Raw genomic sequence first — 15768 nt, 5'->3', positions numbered from 1 at the left:
TCAATTAATTGTGTGGTTTTGTTTTTGTTTTTTTTGGAGATTGGGTGTCACTCTGTCACTCAGACTGGAGTGTAGGGATATGATCTTGGCTCACTGCAACCTCTGCCACACAGGTTCGAGCAATTCTTGTGCCTCAGCCACCCAAGTAGCTGGGAAAACAGGCATGCGCCACCACACTCAGCTAATTTTTGTATTTTTAGTAGAGACGAGGTTTTCTCATGTTGGCCAGGCTGGTCTTGAACTCTTGGGATCACGCGATCCTCCCAACTCAGCCTCCTAAAGTGCTGAGATTACAGGTGTGAGCTGCTACACCTGGCCGAAAGAATATTTTAACACAAATCTAGCAGTGATGGTCAGGCCACCTCATCAGTGTGGTCTATCATCAGAAGCAGTCAAGCAGAGGCTGGACCATCACTCTCAGAAATGTGCGAGAGAGAGCCCTTCACGAGGTAGAAAGTGAAATGAGAGGTTTAAAATGCTGTGATTCCAATCGAACAACTGGGATGTGGACTGCAGACTTCACTAGAAGCAAGGAAACTGAAACAGTCATGTTTGTAAATCAGATATCAACCATACCATTGAGATGAATAAAGATACGAAGACTGGCATATCAAGAAATGCCACAGACATAGAATATCTTAATCATTTTAAGGCAACTGGCAAAGTCTTATAATATCACACAGACAAGATAGAAAAATGTCAGCTTCAGATATGAACAACTAAGCCCTATGGGATTATAGGTGCATGCTACCATGCCTAGCTAATTTTTCTATTTTTAGTAGAGACAGGGTTTTACCATGTTGGCCAGGCTGGTCTTGAACTCCTGACCTCAAGTGATCCGCCTGCCTCAGCCTCCCAAAGTGCTGGGATTACAGGCGTGAGCCACCACGCCCAGCCTGTAACTCTCAATTAAGCAATTCAGCAAACATGTCTTGCACCCACCCTCAGCAGCAAACAATGTAAGGTACTGAAGTAGACACAAAAACAAAGATTTCTCTGCTCTGAAGAGTTTGTGGACTAGTAGTTCACTGGCCAAAACCTAAAGTTTAGGTGGAACTGAAAAGAAGAGAAAGAGAAGGGAGTGTAGGATCCGAGAGCTAAACCTTGTGACCCTTTAGGAAAGACTACAGTGATGTTAATTAAACTCGATTAATCCAGATCTTAATAGACTTAAGTGTATAGTATGGTTGATATCTGGTTAATGGACCTGAAAAAAAAGTTACAGAAGAGGTGCAGAAATGGCATGTAGACAACAACTGCTCAATAGGATGACGAAAAACCCAGTGCTCCATGAATTTTTGAGTTCTGGCTCACCAGCAAATATAACCCTTCCACTGATAGCCCCATTTGACATTGACTCACCATTACTGATTTCAGGGAGGTCAAACTTAGTGAAGTCCCACCACTGGAGCCGGTAGGTAGTATTGGCAATGTTACTGGCCACAGCAGACTGTCCATCACCGATCACTGCCCCTGATGAGGAAGAAGTCAAAGACAGCACATTATATTATTTATCCACGTTTCCACTGCAAAACATAAAACAATACTGGGATTAGTAGTGGGGAGAGAAGAGGAAAAACTAGACTGTGGCTAAAGAAAGCTAATGAGTCCCACCTGGCAAGTCTTTGTCTCAAAGAAAAACCAGGCCTGTTTGTCAGGGAACTATTCAATGTGGAAATATAATCCCATTCATCAGTCCTTCCCATTGTTACTTAACATTTACTTAGTGCCAACAACGTGGCAGGTACTGTACATACATGGTCTGGTAGGCTCAACATCTAAGAGAGACAGGTGAGTTTTCACAAAACTGTGAGAAAAGAAAAATGAAAAATGGGAAGACACCATTAACACAGAAAAGCCAGTAGCATTTCAGTCCCTGGACATCCTGATAGTAAGCAGCACTCTTTCAGACAAAGTGTCTCCTCCTTTATCACTTTCTTCCTAACAGGACATCTCAAAAACAGGCTTCCTCCAGGGAAGAGGCAGCTACTATACAGCTGATTGGATAGAAACAGACAGTAAAAAACAAATAAGGTAATATTCATTCATCTCTTCTGGACCCCTGGCACGTAACACAATAAAAACTTATGAGCCTCGCTTTGTAGCATCAGAATATTTTTATTAAGGCCATCTTTTTATAATACCTACCCACTAAGAACCTCCTTGAATCCACATTTACTTGTAACATCTCAGGGTTTAACTTTCTCTGAGATATATTCTTCTGTATGACATTTTTTTCCTTGGTAACCAATTAAATAAAAAATGGATTTTTTTAACAGGGTGACACTTTAATTTGCAGTTGTATTTCATTTATATGAACATGTCATTTCCTCCTCCTCCTTCTGAGGTGCATTTCATACACAACCACCCTCCTTCTGATCAGACAGAGTCAAACCCTGTTGGGAGAATAGAACATTCTTGTATGCTAGATAACCTAAATGGTATTCTCAGCTATAAATCAAAGGCTACTTTGAAAAACTGAACTTGTTAGAGTTTACCAGCCTTAGAAAAATGGACAATTTCATACCCAGATTCTTCAGTATCACCTAGTCTTCCTCTGCACATCACTGCAAAAGCATCTTGTGAACTGTAGTTTTTTTCTTTTAGAGAGCGGCATTTACTGCACTGCTACTCCTGGTGTTTCCCTTTCTTTCCCCAAATGATCAAGAGATGGTTCAAAGAGAAAACCTTCGTACAAGCCAAGAAATATGAGAAAAGTACTCCCTGCACTCTTCCAGTTGCTGCTGGCCACTGTGTCAGAAGACTATTTTTCAGCATTAATTTATTGATAGTCTTATCTTTGTCCCATTTTCAATTTGTAAGGAAAAGTACAAATAGCAGTTCATTTCCAAAACGATGATACTTCTAGATCATGCATTCTCAACATGGGAAATATCATCCCCATGGGGGTAAAAATTGGTTCAAAGGGGCAAAAAAAAAAACAACTTAGTGTAATCATTTGTTCCCCTCCAAAGCATCAGAGTATATAAACAGATACACATTGTATCTGTGATATTAAAATTTCATGGGAGGAGAGACAAGTAGGGAAAAAATGTCTAAATAGGTTCCTCAGGAGGACAACAATGGAATAAAGGCTAAAACAAACCGTTCTAGACAAATGAATACCCCCAAAACAAGACATCCTTCAAAATCTTGCAAATTCAAAGACATAGGTCCAGTCATGCTCTCCCTGAGACCTGAGAACACAGCATTTTGGGGTGTGCTGTCAGTGAGTCCACTGACCTCAAATCTCTATTTGAGGTCCCTGTGGCGTATCATTCAGATGAGGTAAATACATACCCTTGCTTTAACCTTCACAGAAAATTCCCCTTTAATAATTATATCCGACTTTTGCTGAACCTCTGGGTCATGAGGAGGGTAAGATACCTGAAGGACTTTATTAAAAGGAACTTTCTTGATTTTTCTATGCCTCTTTGATAGTGAAAATCATTCTTTAGTTACAAAGTCTACCACTTCCCTGGAAGGAATTATTCCATTTCATTCTGATCCAGGCTCAATTCCACTGAGTTTCCAAATTGTTTCCTGGGCTTGCTTATCAAGATGGTTGACATCCCCCTTTGACCACTAGTCTCTCTCAAATTACTTTAGTTCCTTATCATTTTCTCCAGCTTTTAACAACCCAAATGGTAGAAGGTAAGTTGATTTTCTCAGTACATGATGAACAAAATGCTAGTTGCTAAGAGAGGGTAGAAAATAAATTGAAAAAACAAACTTCATATTTTAAGAGCTTATTCTGGGGGAAGGGATAAGAACTACAAACAGGAAAACAGTTAACGAATAATAACAGATGCTTGTTGAGTACTGTGGATCTGCAAATGGGAACACAAATGATTAAGACTCCCAAATCCCGGCTCCAGAGGCATCCTGTACTGTCCATGTCTCAAGAAACGTCTTCTGGAGAACAGCTGTGCCATAAAATCAACATGTAGGGTTGCCACTATGTGGAAGAGACTGGGGAGGTGCTCTCTGCCAATGGTGCCAGGGTGCTGAGGAGGAATGAAGCCTGGCACCAAGAAGAGTCTTTTTTGTGTGTCATATAAACACAGATTAGGGAGCTAAAGATGCCAGCAACAGATTAGAGTACTGTTACGAGGTTCTTTTCTGCAAGAACTGTAGGCCAACTGAGCCTGTCTCTTGGAAACAACAGGAAGAAAAAGCCTGATGTTATTAAAACAACCCCAACCATTTAGAAGGCCTCTGGCCACTAAGATGAAGGCAGGAAATGTGCCAGAGGGGGTTAATGGACTGAGCTAGAAAGTATTTACATACGAGGCACTTAGCCTCAGAAACCAAATCCTGAGAGACTGCTGAGGGATTTCTAAGGTTTCAAGGTTCTCCCATGTAGTAATGACAGAATGGAACAAGCTAGACTCAGAGTTTCTCAACCTCTGCACTATTGAAATTTTAGGACAGATAATTCTTTGTGCGAAGAGTCTTGTGCATCGCAGAACATTTAGCATCCCTGGCCTCTACCCACTAGATGCCAGTAGCACCCCGCTCCACCTAGTTGAGACAACCAAAAATGTCTCCAGACATTGCCAAATGTCCCCTGGGGATAAAAATCATCCCTAGTTGAGAAACCCTAAGCTAGATAAACATATCCTACATTTTAACTCCAGGGTAGGTGCTCTTAGCACCACTACTAGAATGTCTGCTGCTAACAAGTGATGCTGTTACAGTCATGCAAAGAAACTAATCCAAGGCACAGCATTACAACTTCAATTTTCCATATCTGCCAATGGGATCTTACAGCTTGTTTTTTGTTTGTTTTGGGAATACAGGTTTCAGAATCAATTGGACCAGATTTTGACACTTCCTGTCATTATCTACTATAGTGTGACTTTGTATAAATTAATCTCTCTGAACCTCAGTTTCCTTATCTGTAGAAAAGGGTATAATAGTACCTACAACTTACAGGATTGTTGGAAGAACTTACTGAGACAATAAATAAAAAGTGGTCAGGCATGGTGGCTCACGCCCATAATCCCAGCACTTTGGGAGGCCAAGGCGGGCAGATCACTTGAGCCCAGAAATTTGTGACCAGCCTGGACAGAGTGAGACTCTATCGCAAAAAAAAAAAAAAAAAAAAAAAGGCCAGGCGCATTGGCTCACACCTGTAATCCCAGCACTTTGTGAGGCCAAGGCAGGCGGATTACTTGAGGTCAGGAGTTCGAGACCAGCCTGACCAACATGGTGAAACCCTACCTCTACTAAAAATACAAAAATTAGCCAGGCATAGTGGTGTGTGCCTGTAGTCCCAGTTACTTGGGATGCTGAGGCATGAGAATTGCTTGAACCCAGGAGGAGGAGGTTGCAATGAGACGAGATCGCACCACCACACTACAGCCTGGGCAACAGAGCAAGATTCTGTCTTAAAAAACGCAAAAACACAAAACACAAAAATTAGCCAGGTGTGGTGACGTGTACCTGTAGTCCCAGCTACCCAGGAGACTGAAGTGGGATAGCTTGAGTCTGGAAGGTGGAGGTTGCGGTGAGCTGAGATTGCACCACTGCACTACAGCCTGGGTTACAGAGCCAGACCATCTTGTAGATAGATTAGATAGATAGATAGATAGATAGATAGATACATAGATAGATAGATAAGATAGATAGATAGATAAGATAGATAGATAGATAGATAGATAGATAGATAGATAGATAGTGATGGCAAATACTAAGTGCATTAATAAATGTCCTTTAAAATTATGTCTGTCATCTACTCCAATCTCTGTGTGTATTTCATCTACAGTTACAGCCTGGGTGACACAGCCAGACCATCTCGTAAATAAATACATAAATAAATAGTGATGGCAAATACTAAGTGTCTAATAAATGGCCTTTAAAGTTATATCTGTCATCTACTCCAATCTCTGTGTGTATTTCATCTACAGTTACACTACTACTTACATCAGCATCAACAGACAGCTTATAGAGAGATGTCCTTGTGTAAGAGACTGGCCCAAACAGTGTGCCAGGGCCAAGAGAGAGAAGTGTTTAATCTGAAGATTAAAATAAACTGTCTAGGCCCTACACTATTTGGCAATTTTCTCCTTGAAAACAGCCCAGGTGAAGATAGACCACCTTCTGGGCCACAAAACACAATGTAACAAATACAAAAGAAAAGGAATAATACATATTATGCTTGCAGACTGCAAGAGAACTAAACTAGAAATCCGTAATAAAAAGATAACTGGAAAATCCTATAAAACTGACAGATTAAACAATACATTTCTAAACAACACATGGCTCAAAGAACATGTCTCAAGAGAGATTTAAAAATATTTTGGATTAAGTGAAAATGAAAACATGACTTCTCAAATTCGTGAAATGTAGTGAAAGCAGTGCTTAGAGGGAAATTTATAGCATTGAACGCATGTATAAGAAAAGATAAAAGATCTAAAATCTGTAATTTAAGCCCCTACCATAAGAAAGAAGAAAAAGAGCAAATTAAACCCAAAGTAAGCAGAAGAAAGAAAAAAATGAGCAGAAACCAATGAAATTGAAAACAGGATATCACCTACAGAGAAAAATCAATAAAACCAAAAACTGTGAAAGATCAATAAACATCTAGGTAGGCCAACTAAGAAAAAAGAGAGAAGATACAAATTACTAATACCAGAGAAGAAAGGGGGGCCATCACTACTGATCCCATGGACACCAAAAGGATAATAAGGGAATACTATGAACAACCGTATGCCTACAAATTTGAAAACCTACATGCAATGGACTAGCTCTCCTTGAAAGACACAGTATATTACAATTTACACAAGAGACAAATAATCTAAATAGGCCTATATCTATTAAATTGAAGCAATCATTAATAATCTCCTAAAACAGAAAGAACTGGGCCCAGATGGTTTCACTAAATTCTACCAAACATTTAAGGAAGAAATTGTACCAGTTCTCTAATGTCTCTTCCAGAAAATAGAAATATGAAATACCTGCAACTAACATACTCAATGGTGAGAAACTAGATACTTTCTCCCTAAGATCAGGAACAAGGCAAGGAAGCCCCCTCTTACCAATACTTTTCAACATCATATTGGAAGTCCTAGCTAATGCAATCAGACCCCCCCACCACCGCAAAACAAAGTAAATAAAAGGTATACAGATTGGAAGAAATCTGTTTGTTGCCAGATTAGACATCATTGTCTAATCCCAAAGAATCAACAAAAAAAACTCCGGTAACTATTAAATAATTATAGCAAGGTTTCAAGATACAAGGTCAACTGCTTTCCTATATTGCAGCAATGAACAAATGAATGACTGAAACTTGAAATTAAAAATACACCGCCACTTACATTAGCATCAAAAAAATAAAAAACTTAGGTATAAATCTAACAAAGTATGTACAAGGTCTATAGGAGGAAAGCTACAAAACTGATGAAAGACATCACAAAGGATAAAACTAAATTAGCGAGATATTCTATGTTCATGAATAGGAAGGCTCCATACTGTTACAATGTCAGTTCTTCTCAGCTGGATCTACAGATTCAACACAATCCCAATCAAAATCCTGAATTATTTTGTGAATATTAACAATCTGATTCTAAAGTTTATACGAAAAGGCAAAAGACCCAGAATAGCCAACACAATATGGAAGGAAAACACAAAATTGGAGGATTGACACAACCCAACTTCAAGACTTAATATAGGCCGGGCACGGTGGCTCACGCCTGTAATCCCAGCACTTTGGGAGGCCAAGGCAGGCAGATCACAAGGTCAGGAGTTTAAGACCAGCCTGACCAACATAGTGAAAGCCCATCTCTACTAAAAATACAAAAATTAGCGGGGCATGGTGGCACACATCTGTAATCCCAGCTATTCAGGAGGCTGAAGCAGGAGAATCGCTTGAACACGGTAGGTGGAGCTTGCAGTGAGCCGAGATCACGCCACTGCACTCCAGCCTGGGCAACAGAGCGAGACTCTGTCTCAAAAAAAAAAAAAAAGAATGTCCACACAAACACCTACACATGAATATTTATAGCAGCTTTATTTATTTATTCATAATTGCCAAAACTTGGAAGCAACCAAGATGTTCTTCATTCAAGAGATGAATGGATAAACTGTGGCACATCCATACAATGGAATATTATTCGTGCTAAAAGAAATGAGCTATCAAGCCACAAAAAGACATGGAGGAACCTTAAGTGCATGTTACTAAATGAAAGAAGTCAAAGGCTACATACTACAGGATTCCAACTGTATGAGATTCTGGAATAGGAAAAGTTATAGAGACAGAAAAAAGATGGGTAGTTGGTAGGGGTTGGTTTGCAGGGAGGAAGAGATGAACAGGTGAGCACAAGATTTTTTTTTTTTCTTTTCTTGAGAGAGGGTCTCACTCCATTGCCCAGGCTGGAGTGCAGTGGTGCAATCACGGCTCACGGAAGCCTCAATTTTCTGGGCTCAGATGATCCTTCCACCTCAGCCTCCCGAGTAGCTGGGGCTACAGGTGTGTGCCACCATGAACAGCTAATTTTTTTTGTATTTTTTGTAGAGATGGGGTTTCACCATGTTGCCCAGGCTTGTCTCCAACTCCTGAACTCAAGAGATCCACCTGCCTTGGCCTCCCAAAGTGTTGGGATTATAGGCATGAGCCACCATGTACAGCCACAAGGAGATTTTTTAAGCAGTAAAGTTATTTTGTGTGTTACTACAATGTTGGATACATGGCACATACATTTGCCAAAACCAGTGAAATTTACAACACCAAGCGTGAACCCTAATGTAAACACGCACTTTGGGTGATAATGATGTGTCTACGTTGGTTCATCAACTGCAGCAAATGTACCACACTGGTGTGGACAGTGGGGAAGCCTGTGGGTGTGAGGGGAGGGAGTATATGGGAACTGTCTGTACTTTCCACTCAACTTTTAATAAACCTAAAAAAGAGAGAGGGGCCACGACTTTCATTCACATTCTAGGAGACAGTGGGAACAGCGGCTGTTCATAAGGACAATACTAGTCATGGTAGTTCATATCTATCATATAACCGCAAAAATTCCTTTCATTGAGGCTTAGAGCAAAAGAAGAAATAAAGATTATTCTGATGACAGACAAAATAAGGAGGAAAAGAAGCTTAAATCCAGTGATCCTGGCTAACTACTAGCCAACAACAATGGCAAAAACTAAGCTGCCAAGTCTCATTCCAGAGTCAGGTCTTCAACTTGTAGGCCAGAGCTCCCGGAATGTGTCCAGGGATAAAATCACAATAATCATCACAGTCACATGACAGGTGAGCTCTGCCAAGCCTAATAGCCTCTGTGCATCTTTCTACCTTTGCTTCTCTCAGAAACTCTTCTCTTCTGTTGCTTGGAAAGAATTAGGAATCTTTTTTCAAAACAGCTTCACAGCTTCTCTCTAAGATTTGTTCTAGGAGCAGGGAAATGAAAAGTATGATTCAACAGTTCAGTGAAGATACTGAACAATGGGAATCATTAGCAAATCTATCAGAAAAGCTAATTCAGGGAGGGTAAAAAAGGGCAAGTTGCAAAGAAGGAAATGATTAAATTACATTTCAGTCCTGAAAAATCTGTTTAACTTGAGACTTTGTAATTCAGAATGGCCATCTCTGACTGTGTTGCTGCTGGGAAGATGACAGAAGAATGGGGTTGGGGATGTAAACATTCATCGTCCTGGAGACACAATTACTATCTTTCTGCCTGGTTGTTATATGAACCTGCCCTGGGCTTTCTAGTCTCAGCTCTCCTGACCAGCTGAGCCGGAGGAGAGCTGAGACTAGAAAGCCCAGGGTAGGTTCAACTGAACAACTTATCAACTTTTCAAACAGATTGACAGTTGCTTTGGGCTGGAGGGATGTGAAAGAGGGAAAGGGGACGTGACTGCTGATGTGTACGGGGTTTTTTAGGAGGTGATAAAAATGATATGAAATATCTAGATAGAGGTGATGACTGCACAACTCTACACACTAAAAGCCATTGAAATGTATACTTTAAATAGGTGGCCTGTATGGTAGGTGAATCGTATCTCAATAATGCTGTTATTAAGAAAACACTATTCAAATAAATGTCTATCAATTTGTGAAGTGAAAAATGGTAATCCTATTTTTTGGATCCATTTCATTTCCTTAATAATTAAGAGTATTGGTGAACATCTTTTCATTTGTTTACCAGCTCACTGTGTATCTTTTAGATGGCCTACTAGTGTCTTATGTACATTTTTAAAAGCATTGGTATTTTAAGGTTTTTTGTTGTTGTTTGTTTTTTAGATGGGGCCTCACTATGTTGCCCAGGCTTGCCTTGAACTCCTGGCCCTTAAGTGATTCTCCTGCCTCAGACTTCCCAGTAACTAGGACTACAGGCACATGCTACCCTACCTAGCTTTGGTTACTTTAACTTTTCTCTTATGGATTATCTGAGCTCTCTGTAAATAAATACACTGGCTTCTGTTTATAAAAAATAATTCTCAGAGCAAGTCTATGTTTAAATAATTATTTAAACATAGAAACCAACTTCCCTTTCTAAGTATATCTGAATGGCATCCTAGGAAGAACACTTAATCTTCTTTCCAGAAAGCTTCATTCAAATGCAATCTTAAAACCTGTCCTAAGAAGGAGTATAACTAAGTTCTCGGTCACACTCACTCTGATCATCATTTACTGTCATCTAAAATCACAGTCAATGTATCCTATAGCCTGGTGCCTGGAAAGAGTCCCTGATGACAAAGAAGAAGACTTCTTCCACGCTTAGAAGTGTCCCAAGTTTCTCTGAGTTCCCATTTATGATTCTGACATTGAGAAAAATGCCCAAATGTATATGTGTGTCTGTCTGTTTAAAATTATAGATTTACTGAGATATAACTTACAATTCGCCTATTTTAAAGTATACGATTCAAGGTTATTAGCATATCCACAGTTGTGTAACCATCACCAAATAAATTTTACAACAACCATCATTACTGTCTAATTTCAGGCATTTTCATCTCCCCTAAATACCATACCCATTAACAGTCACTCCCTTTTACTCTGTCCCACTCCTGCCCTAGCCCTAGGCAATCACTAATTGCTTCTCCTGGACATTTCATATAATGAAATCACATGGTAGGTGGCCTTCTGTGTCTGGCTTCTTTCACTCAGCATTAACATTTTCAAAGTTTATCCACGCTTATTGCATGTTTCAGTACTTCACTTTTCTTTTTCCCCCCCCAAAGAGACAAGGTCTCATTCTGTCACCCAGGCTGGAATGCAGTGGTGCAATCACAGCTCACTGCAGCCTTGAACTCCTGGGCTCAAGCAATCCACCCACCTCAGCATCCCTAGTAGCTGGGATTACAGGCACGAGCCACTCTGCCTGGCTTCATTCCTTTTTATGACTGAATAATATTCTATCATATGTTTATAACTGAACCACAGGTTCATATGATAATTTTTTTTTTTTTTTTTTTTTTTTGAGACGGAGTCTCGCTCTGTCGCCCAAGCTGGAGTGCAGTGGCACAATCTCGGCTCACTGCAAGCTCCGCCTCCCGGGTTCATGCCATTCTCCTGCCTCAGCCTCTCCAAGTAGCTGGGACTACAGGCGCCCGCCACCACGCCCGGCTAATTTTTTTGTATTTTTAGTAGAGACGGGGTTTCACCGTGGTCTCGATCTCCTGACCTCGTGATCCGCCCGCCTCGGCCTCCCAAAGTGCTGGGATTACAAGCGTGAGCCACCGCGCCCGGCCATATGATAATTAAATAGTTTTTATTTTATAGAAAATATACTGTGTGGAAAACCAGCAATCATAAAAGGACTTGAGATAAATAGAATTATTTCCATTGTAAAGAAAAAGTAGGGCTTCAAAGACTAATTCTGAGTATATTATCTACAGCTGAAATAGAGTCTTCACTTTTTCCTGAGGCTAAAAGATATGAAGGGTATTAGGGAACATCATTTTCTGCAAACCACAAAAATAAAATCCCAAAAAAGCACCACGTGGCTGTCTATAATTCCGGCCTAGGAAATGTTCTGAGTAAGGCATTTGGTCTATCATATTTAGGCGGTTTAATAACTACTCTACCAGTCGTTTAATCTGATGCTGATATTAATCATTAAACAAGTTTGCAGTATATTTAACATGAATTAAAGGGTAAATATTTTGTAAATACAGACTTCAATGGTTACATGTCTTATTTGTAGGAATTAGGCCCCCAAATCAACATAATTTTATTGTCCAATAAACTCCTAAAGGCTCCAAAGAAGAAGGATAATATCAGTCCACATGCAGATCACAAGCTTTAGGGGCAGACCTGAGAAAGATACTATTGAGGCCAAAGGCACTGGGTCAGGCCAATAAAGCAAATGACAGTCTGAGAATTCAACAAGAAAAACAGCAAGGCCTGGAATACACTGTACGAGGAAAGGAAAAGAAATAGCTACAAAATTTTGTTTTAATTTTTAGAGACGGGGTCTTGCTGTGTTGCCCTAGTTGATCTCAAACTCCTGGGCTCAAGTGATCTTCCTACCTTGGCCTCTCAAAGTGCTGAGATTACAGGCGTGAGCTATCATGCCTGGCAAACTGTGAAATATTCCTATGTATCACAGCTTCATAAAAAATTTTCTCAAAACAACAATTCAAACCAGGATTATATGGCCACAGCAGAGTAAGGTTTATAACAGGTCAAAAAAGAAAGAGAAATTGGCCGGGCACGGTGGCTCACGCCTGTAATCCCAGCACTTTGGGTGGCCGAGGCAGGTGGATCACGAGGTCAGGAGATTGAGACCATCCTGGCTAACACGGTGAAACCCCGTCTCCACTAAAAATACCAAAAAAAAAAAAAAAAAAAAATTATCCCGGCGTGGTGGCGGGTGCCTGCAGACCCAGCTATTCAGGAGGCTGAGGCAGGAGAATGGTCTGAGCCTGGGAGGCGGAGCTTGCAGTGAGCCGAGATCGCACCACTGCACTCCAGCCTGGGCGACAGAGCGAGACTCCATTTCAAAAAAAAAAAAAAAAAAGAAAGAAAGAGAAATTAACCTGATATTAAAGACACAGCAGTAGACAGATAGAGCCTTCTTATCTGGAGTAAGTAGAAAGTGAACAAGGAATCTGGTATTAGCTTTTTTTTTGAGATGGAGATGGGTTCTTGCTGTGGTGCCCAGGTTGGAGTGCAGTGGCATGATCACAGCTTACTGCAGACTCAACCTTCTGGGCTCAAGTTATTCTCCTAAATGAGCCTCCCAAGTAGCTGGGACCACAGGTGTACGCCACCCCACACCCAGCTAATTTAAAAAAATTTTTTCTTTTTTGTAGATATGGGATCTCAGTATTTACCCAGGCTGGTGTTAAACTTCTGGCCTCAAATGATTCTCCTGCCTTGGCCTCCCAAATTGCTGGGATTATGGGCATAAGCCACTGCACCCAGCCTAGTTTTTCTTTTTTTTCTTTTTTTTAATTGTGCTAAAAAGAATACAACATAAAAGTTTACCATCTTAACCATATTTAAGTGTACAGTTCAGTAGAACTGTATGTATGTAACAAATCTCAAGCTCTACTCATTAAACAATTCCTCTTTCCCTCTCTCCCCAGTCCCTGGTCACCACCATTCTACTTTCTATGAATTTGACTACTTTAGATAGCCTCATATAAGCAGAATCATATACTATTGATATCATCTTTTAACATGCTTTGAAAGAGGAGATGCGTAACTAGGTGGCGTGCACACAAAGACATTCACAGACATGGCATAAAATTAGAATATTCAACTCTACAGGAAAGTAGTTAGGTCTGATGGAGAATATAACCTCTTGATCTGTCATGGCCAGAATGAGAATGGAGACTCCCTTAAAAAGCCAGTCAAATAACTCAAACAGAGGATAGGGTTCATGCCATTAGGCCTAGTGAGCCTCAGAAAGCATACCGCTTCCATAAGAATACTTTGCTCCCTAATTCAGTAATCCCCAATGATTCAATCACACTGCCTTGAATGCACCAGTGCCATCCAGAGTTCAGCAATGAGTTACCACCCCAAAGAAAGTGAGTAAGTTGCTCTTTACTAGGTCCTCCTTCCTTCCTCCCATCACTCTGAAACCCAGGATTAATCTGGGCTGTTTACAGGGTGGCTGGTGGCTTCTGGATCCCTGAAGTCAAGCTGAGATGCTCCTGTGTGGGTAGAGAAAGAGGGTGAGGCCTGTTTTCATCACCATGCTGTAGACTTGCCCTCCCTCCTTCAATACATATGTCCTAATGAAGCAATTACCTGCACTTACACTAATGATGTAATTGGGACAAGTAATTATGAAAGCAGAACATCCATTTTCAAAGAAATGGGTATCATTACCTTTATTCCACCCACAAACATTATTTAAGACAAAAACAAATAAGCTCACAAGAACACATGCTACTGAAAGATTACTAGGAACAGTATTCCAAAAAACGCAGTGTTAAGGAAAAATGGGAGGGAAAAAACCCCCAAACACAAACATCTAGCATTCGTTCCCACCAGGCAGGGATTTCCTCAAAGCCTCTACCTCTGACAAAAGACACGCAGGTGGATAAGAGTATTAAGAATTACTCTACCTCCACTAATACATTCCCCACAACCTGACATCGCCAATACTTAATCCCAGCAACAGAGGACACTGGCTTAGGTGGGCCCCTAGGTGAAGCCAGGAAAACTGTCAGCCTCTCATCATTATGCAATGCAGCTGCTTAAGGGGGCGCCTCAGCAGCATAAGAATGGGCAAAGAGAGGGGTGAAGGTAGGGAAAAGGACTGAGGGAGAAAAAGGTGAGAGAGAAAGATAAAGAGAGCGACTGACTCAAACACTAAATGGCTCTCACCAATCACTTGTCTTAAATTGCTGAGACTCCCGCAGCTTTTATTGTTTGGTGGAAGCACAAGCGAGTGGAATTGGACCAGAGGGTCTTGGGCTTGTCAGCAGCAGGAGGGAAACGACCTTTATTGCTGCAAAGAGGATGCAGATTTCAAAAGCCTAAAATCTGCAATGAAGGGAAATGGAAATGTGCTGAACGTGGGTTTGACTGGCAGCTTTCCTCATCTGTCGATCACAGGGTAATAAACACTGGGAGATGGCAGAAATGAAGATAAACGCTTTCAGCAGCACCAGTCCCCACCCTCCCCTCCTCTTCCGCCCCCACTCAGCACATGACAAGAGAGTTAAAGCAAGAAAATAAATCAGCTTCTTAACCAACTCTTTTGTTAAAACTTTCCTTACAGGCCACCTACACGTGAATTATTGCTCTATGAGCCTACATTCACATTAGGGGGCCCAGCTTCTAAAGGGTGAAAAGCTCCTGTCAAATCAGCACCTGTACATTTCAGGGTACAGCATTACAGCTGAGTCAGTTGGGGCCAACATGCAAGAAAGAGGACAGGCCTGCTCCCAGCGAAGAAAGGTGGAGAGCTCCCAAGCCTGTTGAACCCTCTAATTCAAAGCCTGCTTCACTCAGGCTAAGGACAGCATGGTGTCAGTCCACTGCAATCACTGCCACATTACCATTACCCAGCGACAGAGAGGCTAAGCTCCAAAGGCTAACAAAGCCCACAGAACTTGGTGGTCAAAGGTGAGGTTAGATCGGAAAATGGACTCCTAAATACAACACTCAGTCCAACTTCACATTCACCTTGGAAGGGGAGAAAAATTTAACGGTTGACAATCTTGAGGGTGTTCCACAACTAGGTTCAAGGAAAATGTTAATTTTGAGATTTGTGGCATCAAGATAAAGCATCTGGCTTGACTTGGTTACTGTAATGGAACTGAGGCTTTTTTGAGTAAGGTCAAAATATTGGTGAT

At 40.9% G+C, this 15768-nt stretch overlaps 1 protein-coding gene across 20 annotated transcripts in view; it reads right to left on the bottom strand.

The window, feature by feature from the left end:
* The window catches only part of AMBRA1 (autophagy and beclin 1 regulator 1), a 203982-nt gene that overhangs the window by 45958 nt on the left and 142256 nt on the right, over nt 1–15768 (bottom strand). For all 20 annotated transcript variants that reach the window (XM_055281705.2, XM_055281712.2, XM_055281711.2 and 17 more), the window contains one exon: nt 1363–1473. In XM_055281705.2, the coding sequence (XP_055137680.1) occupies nt 1363–1473 (111 nt within the window). The remainder of the gene's footprint in view (nt 1–1362; nt 1474–15768) is intronic.

Source organism: Symphalangus syndactylus, chromosome 6 (assembly GCF_028878055.3).
Source record: "Symphalangus syndactylus isolate Jambi chromosome 6, NHGRI_mSymSyn1-v2.1_pri, whole genome shotgun sequence".
NCBI classification, from domain to species: domain Eukaryota; kingdom Metazoa; phylum Chordata; class Mammalia; order Primates; family Hylobatidae; genus Symphalangus; species Symphalangus syndactylus.
This window is presented reverse-complemented; position numbering and strand designations above follow the sequence as displayed.